The sequence below is a fragment of the Podarcis gaigeae genome (assembly GCF_964106915.1).
Source record: "Podarcis gaigeae genome assembly, chromosome: 2".
Taxonomy (NCBI): domain Eukaryota; kingdom Metazoa; phylum Chordata; class Lepidosauria; order Squamata; family Lacertidae; genus Podarcis; species Podarcis gaigeae.
Genome location: NC_139679.1, coordinates 41,686,906 through 41,705,424, shown reverse-complemented (window position 1 = coordinate 41,705,424; position 18,519 = coordinate 41,686,906). Strand labels below are relative to the sequence as shown.

At 42.0% G+C, this 18,519-nt stretch overlaps 1 protein-coding gene across 1 annotated transcript; it reads left to right on the top strand.

Moving 5' to 3' along the window:
- The first annotated feature begins 2,605 nt into the window (after window positions 1–2,605).
- Window positions 2,606–17,876, top strand: LOC310838455 (cytochrome P450 2B4-like). Its single transcript, XM_083725899.1, has 9 exons — window positions 2,606–2,919; window positions 7,358–7,520; window positions 8,721–8,870; window positions 9,350–9,510; window positions 11,539–11,715; window positions 12,639–12,780; window positions 14,603–14,790; window positions 15,303–15,444; window positions 17,164–17,876. Exons 1-9 carry the CDS (start codon window positions 2,752–2,754, stop codon window positions 17,349–17,351), a joined length of 1,479 nt encoding a protein of 492 aa, XP_083582025.1. The 5' UTR covers window positions 2,606–2,751; the 3' UTR covers window positions 17,352–17,876.
- The last annotated feature ends 643 nt before the right edge of the window (window positions 17,877–18,519 follow it).

The following is an 18,519-nucleotide window of genomic DNA, read 5'->3' as shown; positions in this document are numbered from 1 at the left end:
GAAGTGTTAAAGGATGGGCTCCTGTCAGTAGGAGAATTTGCGTGAGTTTTACTTTTCCTTCCGGTTGGTTTTCACTGTGTCAGATGTGTAGTGGTTTCAGAAATCTGGAAATAGAGCTCCTAATGTTTTTTGTTATGATTTTCAATCAATAAAAATGTATTGTGTGAGGGGAGTGCATAAAGTTTCCACTCTGTTGTACATGCCACACAAAGATTTTAAAACACTCATAAGGATGCCCTCCAGTTAAATATTTTCCTAAACTAAAAAGCCAAAATCGAAGTGTTAAAAGATGGGCTCCTGTCAGTAAGAGTTTTACTTTTCCTTCCGGCTGGAGAATGTTGAAGGTTTTCACTGTGTCAGATGTGTAGTGGTTTCAGAAATCTGGAAATAGACCTCTCAATGTTGTTTTTTATTACAACAAAAGTTCAACAGTAGGTCGATGAGGTGGGAGGTGCCAACCATGTCCCTGGCATGGAAGATAGGGTGAGGATGCCCTATACGAATGCTGTTGTCCATGAGGTTCAACGATAGGAAGAAGAGAGCCTTGAGAGCTTACCACAGGACACAATGTGCTGTACAGAATTCCAGGGTTACATTATTCCTCCGGTGTGTTTCACACATGGATTGATCAGATTACTACAGAGAGGGAAACGGGAAGATTTATCATCACCCGAATGGTCTTGATATCCCAAAGTCCCAGACAGTGTGGATACAATATATGGTGATTCTCCACTTCAACCCCATTCATGGTGATTTTTCAGAATGCTATGCAATGACTTGTTTTCATGCTAGAGAACCAGTTTTAGAAATCATTTCTGACAAAAGAGACAGTGATATCTTCCATCATGAAAGAAAGCTGTTTCCTATTATATTTATGAGTACTGTAATCTGCATCTTCTCCCTGAAGGGAACTGCTGTTTGTCCACTGTTCACAACTTTGCACTTTGACTCTCACCATTGGGAGACTCCAAAAAAGTTTAACCCAGTCATTTCTTGGAGGAGAAGGGTTAATTCCAAAAAATAAAAAATGCCTTTTTTCTGCAGGTGACCTGATGGGCCCAGGTTCTCATGTTGTCCGATTGGGGTTGGTGGCCTATGTGTGGTTGGGATTGGGGCGCTTGGAGAAATCTTGTGGTTCTAGGACAGGCATAGGCAAACTCAGCCCTCCAGATGTTTTGGGACTACAACTCCCATCATCCCTAGCTAACAGGACAGTGGTGAGGGATGATGGGAGTTGTAGTTCCAAAAAATCTGGAGGGCCGAGTTTGCCTATGCCTGTTCTAGGAGATAAATAAGTGCCATTAAACTAGCTCTTCCAGTCCCTCACACTCACACTTCAGCTCAAAATTTGTTAACTGTTACACGTGTCTCAAGAAATCCACACATATGTGCGCTGTACACATGAGCTTTAAGCATTCTTGCAAGAGGGAAATCTTTTATGTGGTGCAACCATGTCCCACCCTGGACAAGTATCTACACTCTGAAAGGCTTCCAACACATATAAAAAGCTATACAAGTCTGCTTTCAGATGCCTTCTAAAGATTGTAAAGTTACATCTCCTTGACCCAGGGGCCTCCACAGTCACTTACGGACTCATTGTTAAAACCGTGTTCATGGAAGACAATCTTACTCTGCTAAGATTGATCACAGAAGAAGAAGAAGAAGAAGAAGAAGAAGAAGAAGAAGAAGAAGAAGAAGAAGAAGAAGACCTCATGTGTCCCAGCTAGGGGCAAGGGGATGTATGCCCAACTAGATGGCCCCTCTTCTTCGGGTCTGGGGCCTAGCAAGAAAAAGCATCCAATTAAGAAACCAGCCACTGACCGTTGTCGGCAGAAAAGTTTGTTACCTGGTGTCTCCCCTGACTTTCTCCATCTTCATACTATCAAGGACATCCTTGATTTCTTTCAGCTGCAAAGGCTTGCCATGGATTTAGTTTGCTGCAGATCTAACTGCAGAAGAACCAAATGCAGAAATAAACTTTAGCATTCACAGATCATGGTTACTTTTCTTTCCTATACAACAAAAAAATAATACATTAGAAACTCTGAATTTATTTCTTCAGGTGTTGCATGTATTTGATTGCATTCTCCCTTAATCAACAGAGCATTATTCTGACTTTTTTGAGGATGAAGCTGGTGTATGCAGGTGTGTGTGTTGTGTTTGTGGGATGGTGGTGATAGTGGAATATGTGTTCAGGCTATCAACCTCCACCTTTCCATTTTCATCCCAAACAACTCTCTCCTGCTGACTTGCAGATAAAAAGTTACATTGCTGTGAGTACACCAAGAAAGGCAGCTGGGAAACATCTATCATCTATACCTCACTCACAATTTTAATGTGGCCTAGATAGATAGACTGATAGATGATAGATATAAGTAAAGTGTGTTTAAAGGCGCATGTGCAGATTCAAAAAAGAAGGTAAACATCCTCCCTGCAACAGGTAAACACACCTTTTTACTGACTGGCTTCTCAGATAGCATATATTTGCCAGCAGCCTCCATGTACTCTTATCTCTCATGTGCCCCAGAGGGCATTCCTCTTTTAATTCTGAGTCAAGGTTAAGTTTAATATATATTAATGAATAACTCTCCCTGTTAATTATTAAAGGCCACATTTCAAAAACGAACACCAGAAGAGCAACAAAGATAATCCAGAGTCCGAGTTGGGTTGGGTCTCCAGCAGGCAGCTTTCTTCCACCTTGTCTTTCTTAAGTATTTTCTTAGATTTCTGACCAAAAGAACACAGAGAAAAATGGGGGTGGAAGCTCTGCTGCTTCTCAGCCTCCTCTTCACCTTGCTCTTGTTCTCCATCAAAATGTATAAGAAGAAAGCCCAACTACCTCCAGGGCCCACTCCTTGGTTTCTTCTGGGCAATCTTCTGCAGAAAGACGTCCTGCCTCTGAGCAGAAACTATGCAAAGGTAAGTCCACCTCTTGGAGGCCACTTTCACTTTTCATTCATGCCGTGAAGCAGATTTAGAATAAAAGGACAGAGAGACAGGAAGGCACAAAGTTATTTTTTCCCTTCTTTAGTCTGGGTATGCCTGCTTCTGTCTGCTGCTTTGAGAAGCCCAAATATTCCTACATCATAAGTGAACAGGCGGAAAGTAATGAAAGGAACGTTTCCCGTTCTCTTTGTGTCTTCCTGGAAGTGCTGCCTGGCTGAGAGGCTGCAGAGAGCACCATCTTTAGGAACATACAAAGAATTCTGAGGGACTAGATGAAAGACCTATCCATTCTCCAAGGTGTACATTCTCCTGCAATTCTGCTCTGCACCCAACCCCTGCCATAGCAGTCAGTGTTTATTATTATTGCTGCTATAGATTTCCATGGATAACAAAGGGACATATTACACAGTGCTGTAGCTATGGGGGGGGGGGCTAGCCTGGTCCCCCCCCCCAAGTGAAGCTTCCAGGGTGCACCATTGAGGCTCCCAACCTGTAGGTGTGTGTACATAAATGTGGGTGGGGGTGGGGATATGCCAAACTGGGTCTTTGACTAAGGTGAAAGAAAGCCTAGTTTCGCCCCTGCATAACGTCTCTGTTTTCAGTTAGCAGAGCCCTATCTACAGGTCAGTAACGCTTGGTTGAGACATTGCTATCATAGGCATTGTGGTTGAGGGAGGAGGGAGGAAGAGGTGGGAAGAGAGAGGTGGGACTAATGATCTTTCGAAGGGTGGTAATGATATTTCAATCTTTTGCATTGTGTACAGTGGTACCTCATGTTAAGTACTTAATTCGTTCTGGAGGTCCATACTTAACCTGAAACTGTTCTTAACCTGAAGCACCACTTTGGCTAATGGGGCCTCCTCCTGCTGCCGCACCGCCGGAGCACGATTTCTGTTCCCATCCTGAAGCAAAGTTCTTAACCTGAAGCACTATTTCTGGGTCTTTAACCTGAAGTGTATGTAACCTGAAGCGTATGTAACCTGAGGTACCACTGTATGTGTGGGGTTTTGTGTTAGCATCACATGGATGGTTCTTGCATCTACAGTGGTACCTCAGGTTACATACGCTTTAGGTTCCATACGCTTTAGATTACAGACTCCGCTAACCCAGAAATAATACCTTGGGTTAAGAACTTTGCTTCAGGATGAGAACAGAAATTGCTCGGCCGCGGCAGCAGCAGGAGGCCCCATTAGCTAAAGTGGTGCTTCAGGTTAAGAACAGTTTCAGGTTAAGAACGGACCTCCAGAACGAATTAAGTACATAACCAGAGGTACTGCTGTATTCATTTATTTCTTTTTTGTTGACAGCGAAAGAGACTGGTTGGTTGCATTTGGTTGATTACAGTGAGTTTTGTTTGTGTGTGTGTGTGAGAGAGAGAGTGAGGGGTTGTTGGGTCAAATTAGCCATATCGTTTTGTATGCTGTTGGAGGGTTATATTGCTGTCTTGTTAGCAATTAGTGTTCAAAGCCATACTATATGTCATCTGCAGGTAATATATCACCATCTTGTCTGGCAGCCATTGATAGCCTTATTTGTCTAATCCACTTAAAAATCTGTCCAAGCTGATGACCATCCAGACATCTTGTGGTAGTGCTGCCTCTGAGAAGGAGCTCTTTGTGCTTATCCTGATTGTCCCACCATTCCACTTCACTGGACCAGAAAAGCAAACTAGTGTTCTTACCCCTCGCCATGATAAATTGGATTCACCTCTGTTATGTCTCCTCTTAGTACATTGTTCCCTAAACAAAAAAAGCTCCAAATGTTTTAATTTTTCTTCATAGAGGCCAGCCCCTTGATAATTTTAATTGTCCTTGTTGGCAACTTTTCAGCTCTACAATAACCTCCCAGTTTCAATGCCACCCCTATTTGCTTCTATTCTGCAGACTTCCTTTGCAAGGTGTTTTGCTGCCTGAAGCAAAGGGCAAAAAGTTGCCTCCTCCCAGCCCTATTCCATGTACAAAAGTCCAGCAGACCATTGACTCCGATCTCAACATTCTCCATAACACCTTGAGGGCAGTGACCTATGTTATTGCATGTACACTAGAAGAGAAGAATCATGTACATCACTTTGAGCTCCTTGGAAGATAGGGGTGGTATAGAAATGCAGTAGCAGAGTTCACATTATCTTAATCTCGTGACTAGTTTAGCCCTCCTGATCAGGTGCATTTGACTTGACTGAGACACATGACCAGTGTCAATAGCCTTGCTACACAGTTATTTTGATAGCCTCCTATGATGCCCTTGAAAAAGTTCAGTGTATAGCCCCATAAACATCCATAATGATTGACAGACTGTCTGCTCTTCCTGCTCAGTTCCTGTTGGATCAGTGCCCCCTGTATTAAACTTTAAACATGCAGATATTTCATTGGGTCCCGGGACTGGATAGTCACTCAGCCACCCTTCTGCTGTGAACAGAACCTTCTCTTTGTGAGTGAGTTAAGAAGTGGCTGGTGTAGGTGCCTTTCCCCTGACCCATTTCTCCAAAAGGATTCAGTTGAGATTTCTTTTCTATTCATAAGTTACTTAATTTTCCCTAGGGTTGCTTTAAATTCATTTACTTTTTTCATACCAGATCATTTCATTCACTCATATTCATTTAATTAATCCATCCAACTTTATATACAAATCCTTATTAATCAGCACTTGTCTGCTGGTTCTTCCCTTGATTTGTGCTTAATAAATGTCTTCAGCACTTAGTAATTAGTAATTCACATAGCAATTTCTTTGGCTGATTCACCAACTCCTCTCTTTTCTCTCCTCCTTCCCTTTAACAGCCCCACATTGTTTGCGTCTTGAGGCCCCAAGACCCACCCCCAAAATAAATACACACAGACACTTATATTAGTTTAAGTTTTGGGGCAAAATTTTTGGCCACAACTTTATTGAAATACAATCACGTGAGAAGTATTGGCTTAGGCATTGACTCCCCACCATAACTGGTTCCACTTCTCAGGGTGATCGTCAAATGGGGTAAACCAAACGAGGAAGTTGCGTCGATGAGTACCAACCTAAGCTCACCCCGGGGTTCCTGTGGTCCTGGCATGGCCCTAGCCCCTCAAGCAGACTTCAGACGAGATCCAGGACCCCCAGATTCCTTTAACGGAATACCCAGTTCCTGGAGGGGCAGGTGATGGCCGCACCTCCCCTCCCCACAATCCAACTGAGCCAATGCCTAACCCAGTGTTTCCCAACCTTGTGCCTCCAGATGTTTTTGGCCTACAACTCCCATCATCCCTAGCTAGCAAGACCAGTGGTCAGGGATGATGGGAGTTGTAGGCCAAAAACATCTGGAGGCACAAGGTTGGGAAACACTGGCCTAACCACCACCTTACAAGCTGTGACGATTTGCTAAGGGGTAGGTGAAAACCAAATGGCTAAAGCCAATCTGCCAAATGGAAAAATTCCTACCCAGCCCCTGTTCCAAAACAGGCAACCAAACCAAAGCAAGGCCAAGCGACTCTAACTAAACTAGGGAGGGTGGGCGGGTGTTCAACAGTGCGAAACAAGTGCCCCTCCTTGCATCACACTGCTGTTTTTAAAGCCCCTGGGATCACGCCACCCACTGGCTATTGGCTAAAATTGCCTGGTGTGATCCCAGGGGAATGGCCAGGACTTCTCGCTCCTACCCCCCCCCCATTTTAACGCTATCAGGTGAGCTCTTGGGTCCCTCTGTTATGAGGATCCCATTTCTAAACCCTTTTCTTCAGTTACTCAGATATGTCTGACCACCATACCCTTTCGCTTTCCAATAGGCTCTCTTCAAACAGCTCCATTCCAATTTAAAATGTGCAGAATCTCATCTTGCTGCCCTACTTCTTGCTGATGAAACAATGAACAGGGTGATGATACAATGACTACTGCAATCGACACAAGATAATATCACCAAGTCAACTATCTGTAAACAAACAATAAACATCCATAAAAATGGCAAAAGCAGTTTCTTTCTCAAATAGGTTTTATCTTGAACTATTGCAAATGCAGTAATAAAGAACACTTAGCCCCTGGGACTACCAAATCATCGGGCCAATTACCTTCAGTTATCTTGCTTGAATTGAAATAACGTCAGTAGGTGGGAGGGGGAAATTGCATAGCTAGGTCAAATAAAAATAGGCTTTTCTGCTTCGAGAAAAAAAAGTGTGGGACCTCCTAGCTAGAGCAACACTTTTGGATTGTGATTAGTTGAGTAGTACAGAGAGCTGATTGACAGAAAAGTATCCAGTACTCCTGGAAATGGGAGAGTGTGTGGAACAGAAAAGACTATAGCTTTGAGATTGGGGGAATTTAAAAATAAATTGCTGGTTTTTCACTTGATAGGGATAAACCTTGGTTGCCATAATGGGCCAGCCACCACTGATATATCCAGAACAGGTGTTGCCTAATAATCCATGCATTTTTAAAATTCTACCATCAGCTCTATGATAAATGGGGTCCTATCTTTACTGTCTGGCTGGGTCCCAAGCCCATGGTGGTACTCTGTGGATACGAAGTGGTGAAAGATGCTCTGTTGGATCATGCTGAAGAATTTGGTGGGCGTCCTGCCTTGCCTTTCAGTGATACAGTGAGCCATTTTAAAGGTAGGTAGGGGTCCTGTGCTTATTTGTTTATTGCTTCCATTTTAATGGGAGAAGCAGACTTCATTTTCAGGGGTCTCCAAGTAGGAACAAGCAGACATCGAGCCCTCCCTTTTTCAACCTCAGGTGGAGCTAGATGTTACCACAAAAAGGAGTTTGCCACCCAAAATAACAGCCCTGAACTGAATTCTTCCTTTACTGTGAGGGATATAAAGGTAAAGGGACCCCTGACCGTTAGGTCCAGTCGCGGACGACTCTGGGGTTGCGGCGCTCATCTCGCTTTATTGGCCGAGGGAGCCGGCGTACAGCTTCCAGGTCATGTGGCCAGCATGACTAAGCCGCTTCTGGTGAACCAGAGCAGTGCACGGAAACGCCGTTTACCTTCCCGTCGGAGCAGTACCTATTTATCTACTTGCACTTTGTGCTTTCGAGCTGCTAGGTTGGCAGGAGCTGGGACCGAGCAACGGGAGCTCACCCCATCATGGGGATTTGAACTGCCAACCTTCTCATCGGCAAGCCCTAGGCTCTGTGGTTTAACCCACAGTGCCACCCGTGTCCTGTGAGGGATATAGTCAGTCTCAAATAACCAACATGCTTAATTCTAAATGCATGAAGGTGTTAAGATCATAAAGTCAGCTGTCATGCCAAGTTTAGCTAGCTCACCTTGGAAGGAAGGGCTACCAAACTCTTTGTTCTGCCCCTTCCCTTACCACTTATAAGCATATAGTTGGGAAAATTTGGAAAGAAGTTAGAAGGGCATGTTTTAAAGGTCCAATAGCCTATTCCCACACTTTACTTTGCTGCAAGTTTTGTGATGTTAAATCTCTGCTGGGGTTCTCTTACCAAAGATTACTTGCCCCAAAGCTGGATCTAGGCATCCAGGAAAGTCTCATTTTTATCCAAATCCAACATTTTGCCCATAACAGATATTTAATGAAAGATGTGATATGACATGACCCATAGAAGAGTTTGCCTGTCCTCTCTCCTCCAGCACCATTTAACAATATGGAGAAACGACACAACATGTTCATGCTATAGTTCAGCACTGTTATTATGTGATTAAAAAGTTACATACAAACCACCCATGGCTTGATTCAACTATAAATGGGACTATAGTCTGAATGGACAAAGTGCCACAATGTAGAAACTTCCTGCTGAGAAAACTTCCTTCTAAGGGAAGGATCTTCACTTGTTTGCTTTCAGGACTGTCCAGCAGATCTGTGAAAAGATGGAAAGAGCTGCGCCGGTTCACACTCAGCACCCTGCGGGATTTTGGAATGGGGAAGAAAGCGATGTCCGCGAGGGTGCAGGAAGAAGTTCTCTGTCTGGTGGAGGCAATGGCAACCGCAAAAGGTCTTCCCAAGTTATCCTTATTACAAACACAATTTTGAAGTCCTTCAGGGCAGGAACAGTCCCAGAAAGTGGGATTTCTGTTAGTTATGTCACAGGTGTTCATGAATTTATTCCTATTAAAGAACTCGGCTGAGTTGTAAGGTACACCTTGAATGCACCAAGCTCTGTTTGTGCAGGGAATTCTTGACCACAGATATGGGGTAGCACATCTTCCTCCTTTGGGGAGTCCATAATGTTATCCTCAACAGTTAAGCTGCACTTACATCTTGCTAAATAAAGGGAATACAGGAGCTGCTGATACTATCATTTCCATGTAAAAGGAACTTAATCATCTTTTAATATAAGGGAAATACAAAATGCACCATGTGTCAGGTTCAATTGTGCAAGGAATTCTAGTTTACATTATTCTGTCGTGCAGGCAGAGGGAGAGAATATCCACCTTGCCAAACTCTTTTGACTGTGTCCTTTTGCTCCTGCAGGGCAGGCCTTTGATATAAGAAAACACTTGAGAACTGCTGTTTCTAATGTGCTTTGTTCTGTTGTCTTTGGGAGTCGCTTTGAGTACAAAGATCAGGTCTTCCTGGAGAAACTGCATATCATGGAGGCTTTTGTGGGTTACCTTGTGAGTTATATGGGACAGGTATGTTGTTCCTTCTTACAAGTATATCCCATGGACCCAGAACCTTGGTTCATCTTAATGGACATGGGCGTGGTATAAGCCAGGTGCACCCTGGGGTATATTCCCCTTTACCTTTCTCTGATCCTTGTCTCCATTAAATTCCACATGACACAATATCACATACATCTTGGCTTTAATTGCAGAGCATCAGCAAATTAACCACTCAAAATACAGACCTAGAGAAATTCTTCTGTAGGCATGTTGGTGGAGCACTTCCCCGGGTTAGTGGTGAATTTTCCCAGTTATTCATTATCAAAGGATTGCTTATCTAAAGGGTTCTAGTTATAGGTAGGTAGCTGTGTTGGTCTGCCATAGTCAAAACAAAATTAAAAAATTCCTTCCAGTAGCAGCTTAGAGACCAACTAAGTTTGTTATTGGTATGAACTTTCGTGTGCATGCACACTTCTTCAGATACACTGAAACAGAAGTGCTACTGGAAGGTTTTTTTATATATCTAAAGGGTGTAAAGACAGTCAGAGCTGAGCTGAATATCTGCTTGGGGCAGGGGAAATGAGTTTGAAACTCGGACACTCCCCTTTCCCAGGGAGTATAAGGAAAATATTTTTATCTGGGCTTTTCTTCAGCTGGAACTCAGTGAAACTCAATTCTGGCACCTCTCAGGTGCGTGCTATTGGCATTCTAAGAGAACAAGGAAGGTGTTCATGGTGAGTTCTGGTGCCTCTCTTTCTAGAAAAATGGCACTGATTCTTATCATGGATTGCCTTTCAATTGATATCACTACAAAGCTTCCCTCACAACTATGAGGTTATCCACACCTCAGATTGCCCCACCACTTCCCCCCAGGAAAACCCATTGTTTGGTACTGAATTGGAACAAACAGCAATCAGGTTTTCTGCAGACTGCTGTTTGTTCTGATTAAGCACTAAAGAGCGGGTTTCCTGGGGGGAAGCAGCAGGGCAAAGGCAGAACCAGTCAGACCTGTGCCTAGAAAGAATGGGCCAAGTGCAAATCTGCTTGGAGCTGTGCTTTCTAGGCATAAGATAAGTGGAAGTGTGGGAGAGACTGGGCAATTAACCCTTTGTTTCTCTCTGGTCTGTCTGAGAAGCTCAGCATGTGAGGACGTATGTGTTGGTTGCTACAAGCTCAGACTGCATGGCTCCTACAAGCTACTCTTGAGTTCCTTGTATGCCAGTGATTGAGCCTGGGCCCTACTGCGTGCAAACCTGGTGCTCTGCCACTGAACTTGTCTCCATAGTGTTCTGGTTTCTAGTCTACTCAGAGTTAATATGTATGGTACATGTATCAACTAAGCACAAAAACATTCAACCAGGGGTGGTGCATCCCATTTCATGACTTGAGACAAAACAAGGTGAATTCTTAGCCAGCAGAGAAAGGAGTGGGGTGGGCAGGACATATAAGGAGGGTACCCTTCAAGTACCACCTGAGGTACCTGCTTCACTCCACTTCATGGATGGGCCAGACTTGCATACAAGGTACAATTAACCTAACATTATTTTAAACGAGTCTTTGCTGTAGAAAGATCTAGAACCTATTTCTACATTATTTTGTTTCAGAGAATAAGCAGGAGAAAAAAGAAACAATGCATTTGCTTTTTAAAAAACAATGTTTTATTTTACAATTCACAGTAGGAAGTCGATTAGGGCTGCGATCCTAACCCCACATACCTCAGAGTAAGCCTAGTTTAATTCAGTAAGCCTCGTTTCTGGGCAGGCATAGTTAGGATTTCTGCCTCAGTGGATATGGGCAGGATCTAGTGATAATGAATATGTAACTATAGTAGACTGTAAATAAAGGAGACCAAGAAGAAGAGGAGGAGGAGGAGAGAGGATTTATTTACAATTGTTTGTTTGTTTATTAAATTTAAATCCTGTCATTCCTCTTGAAGGAGCCATGGATTGCAAACATTTTGCAGTAGATTTCTCCAACATCCCTAAATCCATAGACTCAGCAGGCAGTTCTAAAATGATAAATTCAATATACAGTTGTTATGTATTGTTTCTGTTCCAGGTTTATAATGTGTTCTCGAAAATAATGCCTTACCTGCCTGGACAGCACAAAAAGATTTTAGGAAGTTTTGAAAAAATGCATGCTTTCATCAGTGAGAGGGTGGAATCCCACAAAGAGACCCTGGATTATCAGGACCCCCGTGACTATATTGACTGCTTCCTTATGAAGTCAGAGAAGGTAGGAGGTTATATAATTTCCCTTCTCCACGCTTCTGAGATGTCTCTTGTTTGTGGCTACATTTGAAAGTGTCTCATATGGCTGCTGCCCTCCCTCATTCTGATCCTGCATTCTGGCTGTGGTGGTTGGCCATTGTGATGATCTCCAGGCTAATCTCAGGTTTCCCTCAAGTTTATTTAGACATCAAACCAAGCAGCAGGAGAGCAGCTGAAAAAATAATGCCCATCATTATAACTATACATGGGATTGTTTTCTTCATGGTTCTATTGGTTTTCAGTTATCTTTTTATTTTCAGCATTATAGATATGCTGCAATAAGCCATGCAGGTTTTGTGTTCCTTCTGAGTTACTGCATGGAAAAGACTGAGATGTCTCAGACCCTCCAGAGTTTGACATTCTTAATGTCAGGTGGTGCATTCAGACACAACAATTATGATTTACTTTTATTAATTGCCAATCAGGTCAGCTTGCCTAATGCTTCAGTTTCCCCGATGGCCTCCTTCAGCAACACATGTGGATCAGCAAGTAGATTGAGTGGATTGGATTGAACATTAAATGCCACAAGACCTTTAACATCATTTCAAAATCTGATCTTACTTACAAATGAATATACCCCCCCAAATAAACACAGGATCAAATAATTAATGAGTTATTTGATAGAGTATAGTGTTTATTTTTTTTGGGGGGGGGTATATTCATTTGTATGTAATTGGAGGATGCAACTCCATGAAACAGCACCCCTTTTTCTAGAGAAATGTCCCTGAATAAAACTATATTCAATTAAAAAACAACAACACTGTACTTACACTGCAATAAACCATGCAAATATAGTGCTCAATCCAGTTACTGCATTTATTGAGATGTCTCGCTTCCTCCATCTCTCTTTCAAATGGATGTTTCTCTTTTTCCTTTTCCTTTTTACAGGACCAAACCAATCCTGAGGCAATCTACACCAAAGAGGAGCTTATTGTGATTGTGCAGGAACTCTTTATTGCTGGGTCATTGTCCACAAGCGAAGTTTTGAGCTGTGCCCTTCTGGTGATGGCTAGATTGCCAAACATCCAAGGTACATAAATTGCCCAAAAGACTGAAAGGCTCTGCCTTTGCAAGGTGGAAAGAGTAATAGTAAAGAGAAAGAAAAAACAAACATTAAAACAGTCAGTATAACTTGCTCACAAAATGTCTTCTCCTAGGTCCATGATAAAGGTTTCCATTAGGAAACCTCCACTTTTATTTTTTATGACTATTTATTTTGGATAGATTTTGAGGATTGCTTTGTTTTTTGATGTTTTAAAAAGTAATACATGTTGGCAGATGGAGCACATAAGGATAATATTTCCGGAGGAGACCAAACAGCCCATCTATTCCCATACAGTGGTACCTCGGGTTAAGAACTTAATTCATTCTGGAGGTCCGTTCTTAGCTTGAAACTGTTCTTAACCTGAGGTATCACTTTAGCTAATGGGGGCTCCTGCTGCTGCCGCATGATTTCTGTTCTCATCCTGAGGTAAAGTTCTTAACCTGAGGAACTACTTCTGGGTTAGCAGAGACTGTAACCTGAAGCGTTTGTAAACTGAAGCATTTGTAACCTGAGGTACCAATGTATTCCGTGTCCAAAAGTGACCAGAGAGATGCCTCTGGGAAGTTTTCAAGCTGAGCATTAACAGAATTTTCTGAAAAATGTGATATGGATATCTATGGATTTCTAAAATTCCTGTCTGTCTCATAGATCTCAGTGAGAAGTGCTCCACTTTCGAGGTTATAAACACTGCAGACAATGCTATCATATGCTTATTATAAGCATATGCACTCCAATTTTCAAAAAGTAACCAGCACATAAATAAGGATGCTACATCAATGATATAATTTATGAAAAATTGATAAAATTCTCATAAATTAATACAACAATAGAGTACTGTCCTCCCAGAGTTCTGTCCTTCATGTTCTGTCTTCCTGGACACTGATGTTTATCTTTCCCGGAGGGAAAAGGGCATATTCTCATTCACCTCAACTCCACAGCACTTCACTCCAGCGAATTTGGCACTCAGGAACTAAAACTTACATCCCTTTATAAAACACATACTTCAACAAAGAAGGACCTTACGATGTAATGAATAACTGCTCCTAAAACTTTAAGGAAACTTCACTTCTGAGCTATTCTTAAGGGTTCACAGCCTTACACAAAGGAGAACAGGCTATTTGCTCATAATGCTGGCTGCTCCCTGCCTCAGCTCTTGCTAAAATGATCTAAAGCAGTGGGTTACATTAGCACCAGCCCATAGGACAGATGTAGCCACTGGATACCAGAGGCGATCCTATCTGAACCCAACTCAGTGTATGAATCAGTTTTAAATGGTTTCCTCCTCCATCCCTCAAAGCAACATAATGCATATTTAAAAGTCATAATTTGCTGCCACAAGACAAATTCATGGAGCCATTAGAATCAGAATGAAAACCTCTGTTGGGGAGTCCAACGTCCTGAGCCTAATGCCAGACCCTTGCCTTTGCTACCCCAGGAATCCATTTTTCTGGGGGCGGGGAAGTGGGATATAAGTTTAATGAATGAATAAAGGGCATTGTGTGAGGAGATTGCATAAAGTTTCCACACCATTTATTCAACATGTTTTGCATGATTTCATGAACATCTCACAGATAAAAAGCCCACTTCCTTTAGTAACCAAAGGTGATCCCCTTTAGCAAAGGGGACAAAAGCCGAATTCCTTTCATCTTTGCATGCCATCTTTAAAAAGGGGCTCCTGCCAGGATGCAAATTCATGTCAGTAAGTATTACTTTTCCTTTCGGTTGGAGAATGTTGAAGGCTATCACTATGTCAGAGGAGAAGTAGTTTCAGAATTCTGGAAATAGAGCTGAATTTGTTTTCTTACAGAAAAAGTTCAACAGGAGATCGATGATGTGGTAGGTGCCAACCGTATCCCTGGCATGGAAGATAGGGTGAGGATGCCCTACACCAATGCTGTTCTCCATGAGGTTCAACGATATCAAAAAGGGAGCCTTGAGAGCATCCCGCGTGCAACAACACGTCCTACAAAATTCCGGGGCTATCTTATCCCCCAGGTTTGTGTCACATGTGAAATGATCAGGTTACTGTGGAGAGGGGGAGGGAGGGATTTATCATCCCATCAGTGACTTTGGTCTGCCACAGTCCCAGCCAGTGCAGAGACAAGATATGCTGATTACAACCTCACCCCCCCCACACACACATTCATGGTGATTTTTCAGAATGCTGTGCAATGACTTCTTTCTATATATGACAACCAACTTTAGGAATCAGTCTCTCCCATAAGATGGCTGCTTCTTATGTATATGACTCTGAAAAACAACAAGCAGCATGTCAGCTAATAATATACTGACAGTATTTTTATAACACTATACTGTATCAAAATTATGAACAGAAAGCATATAATATGTGCATGGAATCATGAGAACTTATTAGAATCAGATAAATGTCCCATAACCAGGAATGGTAGGATTGGTAAGTCACTGTCAAAGATCACTGAAACAGAGGCAGAATGTCTTATGTTTATGAAGCTGAAACAAATAATGAAATCTATATCTTCTCCCTGAAGGGCACGGCAGTCTGTGCAGAGATTTCAACTGTGCACTTTGATCCTCTCCAGTGGGAGACTCCAGAAGAGTTTAACCCAGGTCATTTCTTGGATGAGAAGGGCCAGTTCCGGAACAGGGCTGCCTTCATGCCTTTTTCTGCAGGTGACTCTATAGACCTAGATTCTCATATTGTTGATGTTTTTTTAAATAATATCTATTAAAATTTTTAAGGGTTACAAAAAGCAAAAGTAAAAGTAATAACACCATATTAAACAAAAACAAAACAACACATCACAATAAGGAAAAAAGAAGAAAAGAAAAAAAACACAACTAATCTTCCCATAACTTATCTTTCATTTGCTTGTTTCCTTGAGCTCCTCACACCTCCCTTTTTTGTATTCTAATTCGGTTAACTATTTCAGCAAATCCTTTCCATCTTTTCCCATTTTTGTTCTGTAATTTATCTCAATATGATGTAACTTTACTTTCCCTCCTTTCACCAATTAACAGTCTATTTTTTCCTAAACCCTTATAACATTTCTGCTAAAACCGCATAACCTCATTCCAACATCCTTCTAACATTCATTAATTTTACAATGTTTCTGTAAATAGTCTTTAAATTTCTTCCAATCTTCCTCCACCGACTCTTCTCCCTGGTCTCGGATTCTGCCAATCATTTCCGCCAGTTCCATGTAGTCCATCACCTTCATCTGCCATTCTTCCCGGGTGGGTAGATCTTGTGTCTTCCAGTACTTTGCAATAAGTATTCTTGCTGCTGTTGTAGCATACATAAAGAAAGTTCTATCCTTCTTTGACACCAATTGGCCGACCATGCCCAGGAGAAAGGCCTCTGGTTTCTTCAGAAAGGTATATTTAAATGCCTTTTTCATTTCATTATAGATCATCTCCCAGAAAGTCTTAATCCTTGGGCATGTCCACCAAAGGTGAAAGAATGTACTTTCGGTCTCTTTGCATTTCCAACATTTATTTTTGGGCAAATGATAAATTTTTGCAAGCTTGACTGGTGTCATGTACCACCTGTAGATCATTTTCATTATATTCTCTCTTAAGGCATTACATGGCGTGAACTTCATACCTGTGGTCCATAACTGTTCCCAATCAGCCATCATAATATTATGTCCAACATCTTGTGCCTATTTAATCATAGCAATTCTCATATTGTGGGGTTGGGTCCAGCAGCTGGCATGTGGATGGGTGGGCAGCTGGACTCCAGGAAGTGATAGTGCTGCCAGGAGATAAGTAAGAGGTTTGGGGAGGGATTGTCTACCCACAAGACATTTCTCTCTGCCTCTGTCCTCCATTTCCTGCATCTTGAGCAGAAAAGTTGTAAACATCAGCCTGAGGAAGGGACAGTTCAGTTCCCAACTTTTGGACCACTACCTACAGGAACCACTTGGGCTCTGTGTTAAGAAAGAGAGTTGGCATGATGAAATGAGAGGAAAGAGTAACTTGCACTCACATAATCTTTTATATTTTTTTGCTCTGAAACTGCTTATGTGTAGCTTTCAGGAAAGATTTACACATACACACAGACGGAAGCCACATTAATGTGTGTTTTCTGGCAGGAGAATAAGCCAAGCAGTACTTTAGTGTTATATAACATGCTCAGAATAGAAGTCCACCAATCAGCCGAAGAATCGAGAAAATGACATGAGACCAATATCTCCAAAAACATACTTGCCTGAAACACTTCACCTTCATATCACAGTGGAAACAGAGAATTGCAGGACCACTTGAGAAATGGTCTCACTGCTGTCTTTCTTATGCAGTTCCATTATTTCAAAATGTGTTGGCTGAGTTTCTTGGGCACTATATAGGTATTTGGTGACTGATGAGCACTGCCCCCTTCTTTTCACCCAGGAAAACGGGCATGCCCAGGGGAAGCCCTGGCTCGGATGGAGCTGTTCCTGTTCTTCAGTGCTCTGCTTCAGAACTTCACCTTCCAGCTGGTGGGAGATGCCAAAGACAAGGATATATTTACTTTGTATGAGGACAGTGGCCTGATGAAAGGAGACTTGCCACTGAAATTCATTAGACGTTCAATATGATCCGGTGACAGCAACGAAGCAAAATGGGTGGAGCCAATGCGTCTCAGTATATTTGAAGTAGGAAGAATATGATTATTGGGAGATCTGAATCATACAGTACTTAGAAAAACTATATATTCCAAACTATAGCTCACATCATGCTGGCTGGGGCTGCTGGGAGTTGTAGTGCAACACTTGGAAAACCACAACTGAGCCACTTCTACATTAGAAGCATCAATCCAGTGATAGATACAGTAAAAAGGGCAAAGATCAATAAAGCTTTGGGAGAAGATGGAATCTCAGTGTTTTGAGCTTTAGGAGTATGTTAGCACAATAACTTTCTAAAGTGAAGAATGAGATATTACAAATGGGTAAATTGAATTCTGTAACAAGTCTATAACAATAGCATTTTTTTAAAAAAAAAATCTTAAAAGGATCATAATTAAAAATCATATAGATCAAGATGGATTTTGCATAATGAAGGATAATATTAGGAAAATAATAAATCTAGCTGTGCATCTGCAGCAGCTCAACTGGTCACCTTTATATACAGCATCTGTTCCTTATTGGTCTCAACAGCCACAGCAGGTGCTGTAACCCTCCAGTGGTTTGACTTCACCCACAAAGTTGCACTCCTCCATTGTCTCCTGAGACAGGCGAATGCCAACAACTTCATTTATGCATGAAAAACAAATCTTGAACGAGTAGTTACATTTCCAGATGCAGAAAAAGCATTTGATAATATCACACGTCAGTTTCTTGTTGAAGGTGTTTATAAAGCTTTACAACAAATTGCTGCAAACACCTGTATCTCCCCCTCCCCCTTTAATTTGTTGGTAAAATGGGATGAAATTACAGGCATAGTAGACCCTTTGAGGGGCATGAAACTTGCCACATATTAGATAAACGGGTGCAAGAAATCTTGGACTATGATTTTTTAATGGTTTAATGCCCTTCCTGTGCGCACCACCACACTTGGCATCTGAGACAATTTGCAAAAAGAGCATCCCCTCATAAAGAAGAAGCTTCCTTTGCTCTTCCAGGGAGGTAACAGATTTTCACTTTCGTACACAGTTTTTATCTCTCTCTCCATTTCCCCATGAATGGTAGCCACACTCCTTCAAGCCAGCACTGTATCAACTTTGGACTTCCCTAACATTCCTCAGTTCTACCTATGTTTTTCTTGCAT